This window comes from Lonchura striata, chromosome 18, assembly GCF_046129695.1.
Source record: "Lonchura striata isolate bLonStr1 chromosome 18, bLonStr1.mat, whole genome shotgun sequence".
Lineage (NCBI taxonomy): Eukaryota > Metazoa > Chordata > Aves > Passeriformes > Estrildidae > Lonchura > Lonchura striata.
The window spans coordinates 3,007,853-3,018,664 of record NC_134620.1 but is presented as its reverse complement, the minus strand read 5'-3'; the positions used below and the strand labels follow the sequence as shown (position 1 = coordinate 3,018,664).

Here is a 10,812-nt window from a genome sequence, read left to right as displayed (position 1 = left end):
CCGGGGGGCGCGACCCCCGGGCCCGGGCCGGGGTAGGATGGGATGGAGGGGAGGGACGGAGCTGCCCGGTGCATCCCGCCGTGCCTCAGTTTCCCCACAGGGTATGAGTTCCGGGGAAGGGAGGGTGGGGGCAGGAGGAGGCAGATCAATGGGGGTGGGGGGAGTCACCGAGTGTGGCTGTGTGTCACCCCGGCCGCGTCTGTGCCGCGCTCCGGGCCATGCCCTGTCCCCCCCGTGTCCGTGTCCGTGTCCGTGCCCGTGCCCGTGTCCGTGTCCGTGTCCCCCCCGCCCGTCCCCGCCCGCCGCCGCCGCCCCCGTCCCGGCCCTTTCTGGGCCGCCTCCAACTTCCCGGCCGGGGCGCGGCGGCGGCGGCGGCTCCGCGGGGCGGCGGCGGCCGAGCCTCGCTGGGCGCCCCCCGGGCCCCCCGGGCCGCTGCCCGCGGCCGATGGCGGCGGGGGCCGCGGCGGGGCCCCCCCGGCGCTGGGAGCCGCGGCCCGGCGCGGAGCGGGGAGCGGGCCCGGCCCGGCCGTAGCGCGGCGCGGAGCGGCGGCGGTGAGTGCGGCGGGGCGGCGGGAGGCGCCGGGCCCGGGTCCCCCCCGTGTCCCCGCAGGTGCGGATCCCCTCCGCCGGCCCCGCTGGAGCCCCCCGCAATAGGGACCCCACCGCCCAGAGGGACCCCCCCACCCCGAGACACCCCCAGGGACGGACAGCCGCCCCCAGGGCACAGGGGGACCCTGATACCGACACCCCTGAGCACCGACACCCCCTCCGAGGGTAGGGACCCCCCCGGCAGGGACAGCACCCCCCGAGGGAAGGGCACCCCGCGACAGGGACACCCCCTCCCCGGGGGAAAGGGACACCCCCCGACAGCATCCCCCGCTCCCGAGGGATGGGGACCACCCCCCAGCACAGTCCCCCCATCCCCAGGGTAGCAGTGCCACCCCCCAGGTGAGGGGACCCCCTCCGAGGGTGGGGGGCACCCCTCAGCAGCAGGGACACCCTCCCAGGGTGGGGGGCTGGGCTGGGGGTGGCAGTGGAGTGACGGGGCCCCCCCAAGTGGGTGACCCCTCTGCTGAGCCATCGCTGGCTCCTGCACCCCCGCCCCAGGTCAGGGATGGCCGGGGGGTCTCCCCCAGGTGCAGCCCCCACCCCATGGCTGAGTGCTGGGGACCCCAGTCCCCCCACCCCGTGCAGCCCCTCAGGGCTGAACCCCACCAGGGTAGAGGGGGGCTCGCTGCCCCTGGCACTGCCATCCCTCGGGGTGTCACCTGCTCCCGGGGCGGGGACACCGGGGGGAGGACAACGCCATGACTGGGCAGCTTTTAGGGCGGGGTTGGGGAGGGATGTCCCCTCTCTGCCACAGCCCCACCGAGGGTGGGCGTGGGTGACAAGGGACCCTAACCTGGGGGGCGGAGGGGTCACAGGGTGAGGGGGCACGGAGTGGGGGACGTGGAGAATGGGGACACACATGGTGGAGGCCATGGGGTGAGGGGACATGGGCTGTGGGGGGGACACGCGGGGTGCAGAGACGGGGAGTGGGCGTGCTGCAGGTCCTGGCAGGGATCAGGCAGGTCCCGGAGGGGTGGTGGTGGCAGTGGGTCAGCACTCCTGCCCATGGGTAATGTGCGAGGGAGACTGAGGCACAGAGAGGTCAGCGAGGTTGGTGGGTGGTTTGGGGGGGCTTTGGGGGGGACTTTGGGGGGTTTCCTGCCCGTTACAGCCCCCCTTGTCCCCTGCAGGCAGCTTGCCATGGCCGACCCCAGCCACATCCAGTCGGCCGCCTCCAAGAGCATCCGTCCCTTCCGCTCCAGCGAGGAGTACCTGGAGGCCATGAAGGAGGACCTGGCCGAGTGGTTCAACACCCTCTACGACCTGGACATCCAGGTGGACACCTTCCTGGAGAGCCTGGAGACGGGCTGTCACCTCTGCCGCCACGCCAACAACGTCAACCGCACCGCCCTGGACTTCCAGGAGCGGCACCCCGAGGCGGCCGCCCGCATGCGCGTGCCCCAGAACGAGGTGGTCTTCCAGGCCAAGAACGTGGTGCCCGGCTCCTTCATCGCCCGGGATAACGTCTCCAACTTCATCCAGTGGTGCCGGCAGGACCTGGGCATCCAGGACGTGCTGATGTTCGAGACCAACGACTTGGTGCTGAAAAAGAACGAGAAGAACTTTGTCCTCTGCCTGCTGGAGGTGGCCAGGAGGGGCTCCAAGTTTGGGATGCTGGCGCCCATGCTGATCCAAATGGAGGAGGAGATCGAGGAGGAGATGAGGGACCAAATGGCCGACGGCGCGCTGGGCACGCGCCGGGAGAGCCGGGACCCCCAGGCGGGCGCCTACCCCGGCCGGGCCCGGCCCATCACCCTGGGCGACCTCAAGAACCTGGACGAGCTGGTGAGACACGCGCTCCCCTGGGAGCCCTGTGCCTGGGTGAGGGCCTCGCCGGCCACCGCCGGGCCCCGCTGGCCGCCCCGCGGGCGCTCGGTGCTCTGCGGGAGGCCCTGCCCGTCCGCCCAACGGGGAGCTCCGTGCTTCATGGGAGGTCCTCTCTGCCCACCCCACGGGGTGCCCTCTGTCTCCTGGGAGGGCCTGATGTCCACCCTGTGGTCACTCTGTGGTCACTGAGAGCACCCACCTGTCTCTGCCCACCCGCCGAGGGCCGTGGAGGGTCCCACCCATCTCTTTGGCCCCCGGGAGTCCTCCCTGTCTCTGTGGCCTCTGGGAGGTTCTGTCTGTGTCCCCCCAGCCTGGCCACCCAGCAGGGCACTCTGAGGTCCCTGGCAGGTCCCGCGTGTCTCTGCGACCCCTGGGAGGTCGTTCTGCCCAGCCCCGTGGTCCGTGGGATGTGCTCCACCCACCCATCCCAGCTCTCCATGGCTACGGGAGCTCCTCTCCACCCACCCAGGCTCCCGCGGAGCCTCCTGACTCCCTGGGGGGGTTCTTTGGGTGGCTGTGACCACAAGCACAGCGGGGACACGGGTGTCACCTGTGCCCTGCCAGCTGCTCCCCGAGAGGGGGTGACCCACAGGGGTCCCCACCCCAGGACTCCCCCTGCCCTCCTCGGGGCTGCTGTCCCCAGGGACGGACATGGGGACCCCAATTTGGGGTGTCAGAAGGGGGGTGCGGGGACCCCCCCGGGCCGGGAGCTCAGGGCGGATTAAAGCCGGGTGCGGGATCCGTCCCGCGGGTGAGGCAGCGGATTAACCCGGGACGGGGGGGACACGGCGGGGACAGGGGGGCTCTGCCCTCCCCTGACTCCCTAAGCCTTTTTTTAATTGAAACCCCAATTCCTCATTAAGTCCCTCATTAAAGAGCATCCTGACCCCTCCCCTCCGCCCAGGGCCGCTTCAGGGGCCCCCCCCGTGGCTGTTGCCCCCCAAGCCCCCCTGGCCGGGCGCTGCCAGCCCCGGCCGCATTTTTCCGGGCTGCGTAATTCCTCGCCATCGGCTTTTATGGGCAGCGCCAGCGGCGGGGAGGAGCCTGGCGGAGCAGGACCCAGCCCCCCCATCCCCAGGTGCCCCCCCAGGGTGGCAGCAGGGTCACGACCCCCCCCCCCCGTCACTGCACCCCCCTCCCACCCCCCACTCTGTGACTCAGTTTCCCCAGCGGGGGCTGTCCGTGTCACCCGGATGGGAACCGGAGCGACCACATCCTTCCTTCCTCTCAGCGCTGTGATGGGCACGGCTGCAGGAAGACCCCCCCCCCAAAATCACGGAATTATTAAAGAACCCCCAGATTTCGGGGCGAGGCGGCGCCGTGTCCCCCCGCAGCCCCGGGCCGGGGCAGGATGCGGCCGCGTCCCCGCGTCCCCCCGCGGCTCCCGGTTTAATCCCTGACGTCAGGCCGGGATAGAGCCGGCAGCTGGCAGCCAGCGGCACCGCCCGGCCACCCCACAGCTCTGGGGTGCCCTGCCCGGCCCCCCAAATCCTCCCGCTCCGCTCCCCCCCGTGCCACACCTTCACGTTTAGAGGGAGGCCAAAACCCCCGGGATTTACCCCATTTCTGTGGATGGATGTAGGTCCTGCCCCGTGGTGGGGATTTGGGGGGGATCCCCCGTGGTTCAGCAGTAGTGGGGTGGGGGATGTTTTGTGCCCACAGCCGGGGGTCCCGCAGCGGGGGGACCCCAAATGAAGAGAGTTGTGCCCGTTCTCCCGGGGGTGCCCAGCCGTGGGAGGAGACCCCGGCCCCGCTGCACCCGAGCCCACCCAGCTGCTCCCCATGGGGGGCACACAGGGCCCCTCGTGGGTGCCAGTCTGAGGGGCTGGCCCCGTAATGGGGATCCACACTGACCCTACAGGGGTGCCCCACCGGTCCTGTAGCGGAGGGTCCATGACCCACCAGCCCTATAACGGGGTTTTGTGCCCCACTGACCCTATAGCAGGGGTTCTGTGCCCACCAGCCCTATAACAGGGGTTTGTGTCCCACTGACCCTATAGCAGGGGTTCTGTGCCCACCAGCCCTATAACTGGGGTTTGTGCCCCACTGACCCTATAGCAGGGTTTCTGTGCCCACCAGCCCTATAACTGGGGGCCCCATTGGCCCGATAGCAGGGGGTCTATACCTACTGATCCTATAACAGGGGGTCTGTGCCCCACTGACTCTATAGGGGGGTTCTGTGCCCTGCTGGCCCTGTAATGGGGGGGTCTGTGCCCCAGCAGCTCTGTAATGGGGGTCTTTGCCCCACCGGCCCTATAGGCGAGTTCTGGACCCCACCGACCCCATAGCAGGGCGTCCCCGCCCCACTGAGAGCTGCCCTCTGTGCCGGCAGGTGCGGGAGATCCTGGGCTGCTGCTCCTGCCCCTCGCAGTTCCCCATGGTCAAGGTGTCGGAGGGGAAGTACAAAGTGGGCGACTCCAACACGCTCATCTTCGTGCGGGTAAGAGCCTCCCTCACCCCCCTGTCCCCCCGTCACACGGGGACCCCCAAACCCCCCTCGCCCCGCTCCCAGAGAAGGTGGGTGCGGTCCAGAGCCGCATCTCCTGCCCGCGCCGGGGCTCCTGGGGTGGCTTTGGTGGCTTTTGGGGACCAGGGTGACGGCGCTGCCCGCAGGTGCTGCGGAGCCACGTCATGGTGCGCGTGGGCGGCGGCTGGGACACGCTGGAGCATTACCTGGACAAGCACGACCCGTGTCGCTGCGCTGCCCTCTGTGAGTGCCACCCGCAGCCAGCGCCCGCCGCGGCACGCTGCTGCTCCGGAGAGCTGCGGCCCTCCAGTCCCTGCCCTCCAGGGCTTCTGTTCCCGGATTCTCCATGGGGCCCCGTTCCCTGGTTCTCCATGGGGCCCCTTTCCCTGTTCTCTGTGGGGTTCTGTTCCCTGCCTCTCCAAGGGTTCTGTTCCCAGATTTTCCCTGAGGCCCCTTGCCCTGGATTCTCCCTGGGGTTACTTTCCCTGGTTCTCTATGGGGTTTTGTACCCTGATCTTCTGTGGGGTTCCATTCCCTGGCTGTCCAAGGCTTCTGTTCCCAGATTTTTCCTGGGGCTCCTTTTCCTGGTTCTCTTTGGGGCCTCTTTCCCTGGTTCTCTGTGGGGTTTTGTTCCCTAATCTTCTGTGGGGTTCCATTCTCTGGCTCTCCTTGGGTTCCTGGATTCTCCCTGGGGCCCCTTTCCCTGGTTCTCTGTGGGGTTTTTTTCTCTGATCTCCTGTGGGGTTCTGTTCCCAGATTCTCCCTGAGGCCCCTTTCCCTGGATTTTCCCTGGGGTTACTTTCCCTGGTTCTCTGTGAGGTTTTGTACCCTGATCTTCTGTGAGGTTCTGTTCCCTGGCTGTCCAAGGGTTCTCCTGGTTCTCCCTGGGGCCCCTTTCCCTGTTCTCTGTGGGGTTTTGTTCCCTGATCTCCTGTGAGGTTCTGTTCCTTGCCTCTCCAAGGGTTCTGTTCCCAGATTCTCCTGGGGCCCCTTTCCCTGGTTCTCCCTGGGGCCCCTTTCCCTGTTCTCTGTGGGGTTTTGTTCCCTGATTTTCTGTGAGGTTCTGTTCCTTGCCTCTCCAAGGGTTCTGTTCCCAGATTCTCCTGGGGCCTCTTTCCCTGGTTCTCTGTGGGGTTTTGTTCCCTGATCTCCTGTGAGGTTCCATTCCCTGGATCTCTGTAGGGTTCCAGTCCCTGGTTGTCTATGGGATTTTGTTCCCTAATCTTCTGTGGGGTTCCATTCCCTGATTCTCCACGGGTTCCATTCCTGGGTTCTCCCTGGGGCCCCTTCCCCTGGTTCTCTGTGGCGTTCCATCCCGTGGTTCTCCACAGGGCTCTGTTCTGTGGGGCTCCATTCCCTGATTTTCTGTGGGGTTTTGTTCCCTGATTTCCCATGGGTTCCCTTCCTTGGTTTTCCATGGCTTTCATTCCCTGATTTCCCATGGGTTCCCTTCCCTGGGGCTGGGCTCCTCAGGCCACTGATCAGGCTGGAAGGGGGGAAAAGGTGTGTGTTTGGGGGGGTGTTTCCCCAAATTCCCGAGGTGTTCAGCACCTCCGGGAACAGCCCGGCTGGGAAGCCGGGGTGCAGGGAGGGGATGCTGAGCGCTGTCCCCCTGTCCCTGCAGCTCACCGCCTGCCCCAGCCCCGCGCCCCGGGCGTGTCCCCCCAAAAAGCCGCTGCCGGCACCTCCTCGTCCCGCGCCTCCAGCCCCAGCACCCCCCGGCGGCCCCGGCCCCCCCCGGCCGGGGCGGAGCGGGGCCCCCAGCCCCGGGGGGACCCCCCGAAGCCCCCCAAGCAGGAGGGCTTGCCCCCCCGGGGGGGAGCCCCGCTCCGCTCCGGCAGCCCCGCCAGGAGCCCCGCGGAGCCGCGGGGAGCGGGGACGCCCAGGTACGGCCCCCCCCGCGGCCGGGGGGACCCCAAAACTGCGCCGAGACCCCACGGCGAGGGCTCAGCCCCACGGAGGGGACGGGGAGAACGGGGGCGTCAATGGGGAGAAACCTGGGGGGCCGTGGGGGTGCAGGGAGGGACACTGGGGGCACTGGGAGGTGCTGGGGTGCAATGGGGTGACTGGGCTACATTGGGGGGTGCAATGGGGAACACTGGGGAGATCGCGGGGGGCAGTGGGGGGGTGAAAGGAGCAAATGGGGGAATCACTGGGGCAGTGGGAGGTACTAGAGGGTGAACTGGGGGTGCAGTGGGGGAAAATGGGGCACAGTGAGCGGTACTGAGGGGGCAGTGGGGGCGAATTTGGGGTGAAATGGGGGTGCAGTAGGAAAGAATGGAGGAATTGGGGTGCAGTTAGGGAAGGGGAAATGGAGGATGACAATGAGGGTTGGGTGTGGGGCTATGGGGACAGAAATGGGGCACTGGGAGGTGATGGGTGGTGGACTGGAGGGGCAGTGGGAGGGGGTAAATGGGGAAAGCATTGGGGGATCAATGGAAGGGAATAGTGGGGGGCAGCAGGGGGAGGAAAGGGGGGCCGGGCTGCAAGGGGGAATGGGGTGTGTGGGATTTTGTGGGGTTCAATAGAGGGGAGCAATGGGGGCAGGAGGGGTTCACTGGGGTGCAATGGGGGAACAAGGGGGAATGGGGGGTGGAATGAAGGGGCAGTAGGGGAAACGGGGGTCCAGTGGGGTGTGAAGTGGGATGGGATTGGCAGTGGGAGAATGTGGGGTGCCATGGGGGAGCTCATGGCAGTGGGTGTGCAACGGGGGAAATGGGGTTCAATGGAGGGACTGTGGGGTGCAGTGGGGGGGCTGAGGGGGGAGAACGAGGGTGGAATGGGAGGATTCAGTGGGGGTTTAATGGAGGGGGAAATGGGGGACAGTGGGGAGGGAAATGGGGTTCAGGGGGGTTCAGTGGGGGGGTTAATGGGGGCACAAGGGGAAGAGAAATGGAGTTCAGTGGTGGGAATGTGGGGTTCAGCGGGGGTGCAGTGAGGATGGAAATGGGGTTCAGTAGTGGCAATGTGGGGTTCAGCGGGGGTGCAGTGAGGATGGAAATGGGGTTTAAGGGGGGGAATGTGGGGTGCAGTGAGGTGGAATGGGGGTAAAGGGGGAAGAATGAACGGGTGCAGTGGGGAGGGAAATGGGGTGCAATGGAAAGAACGGGGGGTGCCATGGGGGAGAATGGGCAGGGTTCAGTGAGGAGGGGGGCACGGGGGGGTTCCACGAGGAGGGGTGCAATGGGGGTATCAATGTGGGGTGCAATGGGGGTATCAATGTGGGGGTGCAATGAGGGGTGCAATGGTGGGGGGGTTCATGGAGGTTGTGCAGTTCGGGGTATGAATGGGGGGTGCAATTGGGGGTATCAATGCGGGGTGCAATGGGTGTATCAATGGGGGGTTCATGGAGGCTGAGCAGTTGGGGGTATCAATAGGGGGGTTCATGGAGTCTGTGCAATTGAGGGTATCAATGTGGGGGTGAAATCTGGGATATCAATGTGGGGGTGCAATGGGGGTATCAATGTGGGGGTGCAATGGGGGTATCAATGGGGGGGTTCATGGAGGCTGTGCAATGGGGGTATCAATGCGGGGGTGCAATTGGGGATATCAATGGGGGGGTTCATGGAGTCTGTGCAATTGAGGGTATCAATGTGGGGGTGAAATTGGGGATATCAATGTGGGGGTGCAATGGGGGTATCAATGGGGGGGTTCATGGATGCTGTGCAGTTGGGGGTATCAATGGGGGGGTTCATGGATGCTGTGCAGTTGGGGGTATCAATGGGGGGGTTCATGGATGCTGTGCAGTTGGGGGTATCAATGGGGGGGTTCATGGATGCTGTGCAGTTGGGGGTATCAATGGGGGGTTCATGGAGGCTGAGCAGTTGGGGGTATCAATGGGGGGTTCATGGAGGCTGTGCAGTTGGGGGTATCAATGGGGGGTTCATGGAGGCTGAGCAGTTGGGGGTATCAATGGGGGGTTCATGGAGTCTGTGCATTTGGGGGTATCAATGGGGGGTTCATGGAGGCTGAGCAGTTGGGGGGTGCCCTGGGGGTGAAATCCAGGGTGCTCATTCCCTCTCTCCCGCACCGCCCGCAGGCCCCGCGCTGCCGCTCGCTCCCGGCGCTGCTCCGGTGACAGCGACTCCTCGGCCGCCTCGGCGCAGAGCGGCCCCCGCCGCCCCCCGGCCCGCCGGGACCCCGCGGAGCCGCCGGCCCCGGGCTCGCCCCGCGCCCCCCGCAGCCCCGGGCGCGGCCCCGCGCCGCTGCTGCTCATCCGCCGCCGGCCCGACGGGCAGCACTCGTGGGCACGGCCCGAGTCCCCCGCGGGGAGCCCCGGGGCGCGGCGCGACCCCCGGCCCGGCCCCGGGGACCCCGAGGAGCTGGCGCGGAGGCTGCGGGCGCCGCGCTGGCTGGAGCCCGGGCAGGAGCAGCGGCTGTTCCAGCGGCTGGAGGAGGAATTCCTGGCCAACACGCGGCTGCTGGAGCAGCTGGGGGACACGGAGAGCGCGACCCCCGCGCCCCCCGCCGCCGCTGACTCGGCCTATTGCTCCTCCTCATCCTCCTCTTCCTCCCTGAACGTCTTCGCCAAGCACGGGCTGCCCGCCGAGGACGGGCGGCGGGGCGGGGGCAGCGACGGGAACAACAACGGGAACAACACCGGGAACCACGGCGGGTGCCCCCCGCTGCCGTCCGACCCCACCGTGGCGGATGCGCGGCGCCGCTCCACCTTCTCCAGCTCCTCCGACGAGAGCTGCTGCTTCCCGGCCTCCTGGGACAACCGGGAGACCGCGGGGAACCCCGGCTCCGACACCGACTGGGCCACCGGGGACGACGAGCTGATGGAGACGGAGGAGAGCCCCGGGCCGGGGGTCCCCGCGGCCCCGCCGCGGGCCTGGGCCAAGCCCCGGCTGGACACGCAGCCCCACAAGACGCCCTCCCGGATCCCCACGCCCCGGGGGTACGGGGCGGGCGCCCAGCGGGCCCCCAACGGCAGCCCCAGGGCCTGGGGGGCTGTGCAGAGCATCCCCTCCCTCCTGGAGAACCCCTGGGCCCCGCGGGAGCGCCAGGGGCTGGAGGAGAACGCGTGGCCGTGAGGGGTCGATGGCCGTGGCAGCCCCTGGGGACATCCCCGAGCTGCTGGGCAGGGTGGAGGTGGCACCTGAGTGGGGACACCCGGCCCGGCGATGGCCACAGAGCTGGGGTGGCCAGGACCTCTGCACTTGGTGACTGTTGGCATTGGGGTGGGCCCCGCAAGGAGCCCCCAGCCCCAAGGGTGCCGGGGTGTCCCCATGCCCTGGGAGCAGCTCCCCAGGAGGGGCCAGCGCGTGCTCCGGGCAGTGGTGGCCAGAGCAGAGCTGGGAATGGGGCTGGAGAGCACCCGGTTCTTCTCCTCCTGGGCTCTTCATCCTCAGTCTTCTCCACTTGTTTTCTTTATCTTAACCTTCTCGTCTTCTCCTTCTTTTCTTGCTATTCTTGTCATCATCCTCCTCCTCATCTTCTCTCTCCTCTTCTTTTGGGCTGCCTCCTCCTTCTCTTGTCTTCTCTTCTCCTCTTGGCTTTCACATCCTTTTCCCTCATCATCTTCCCCTCTTCATGGCCTCATCATCACTGCCTTGGCCATATTCACCTCTCCACCCCTGAGACGACTCGGGGACATGCAGTTTGTCACCACAAGCCCTATTTCAGGGCAGGAGAAGGTCCCCAGCTGGCCCCAGCACCGCTCACAGCTCGTGTTGATGTCCCCAGGGTGGGACAGGGCTGTGCCCCCAGCCCAGGCCACCGTGGCCCCCACCCCTGCATGTCCTCTCCAGCCAGTAAAGACCAACGGAGCTGAGCCCACCATGTCTGGTCATCTGTGCAGGGGGATTCAGGCTCCCAGGCCCAAGGGAGGGAGGCTCTGGGGGTCCCAGGAGGGGTGGGAGCAGTGAAGAGCTGAGCTGAGGCCGAGTGCCAACGTCCTGTACCCT

At 67.1% G+C, this 10,812-nt stretch overlaps 1 protein-coding gene across 1 annotated transcript; it reads left to right on the top strand.

Moving 5' to 3' along the window:
• Positions 1 to 14: 14 nt before the first annotated feature.
• Positions 15 to 10,684, top strand: GAS2L1 (growth arrest specific 2 like 1). The gene is made up of 6 exons (XM_077787290.1): positions 15 to 101; positions 1,740 to 2,394; positions 4,769 to 4,876; positions 5,050 to 5,146; positions 6,528 to 6,624; positions 8,943 to 10,684. The coding sequence occupies exons 1-6, from the start codon at positions 43 to 45 to the stop codon at positions 9,937 to 9,939; spliced, it is 2,013 nt and encodes a 670-aa protein (XP_077643416.1). The 5' UTR covers positions 15 to 42; the 3' UTR covers positions 9,940 to 10,684.
• The last annotated feature ends 128 nt before the right edge of the window (positions 10,685 to 10,812 follow it).

Coding starts and splice junctions, on each gene's coding strand:
- GAS2L1 (XM_077787290.1), top strand. CDS start 43: ATGGAGGGGAGGGACGGAGCTGCCCGGTGCATCCCGCCGTGCCTCAGT. Junction 5,147..6,527: donor GTGTCGCTGCGCTGCCCTCT/GTGAGTGCCACC, acceptor CTGTCCCTGCAG/CTCACCGCCTGCCCCAGCCC. Junction 6,625..8,942: donor TCCAGCCCCAGCACCCCCCG/GCGGCCCCGGCC, acceptor CACCGCCCGCAG/GCCCCGCGCTGCCGCTCGCT.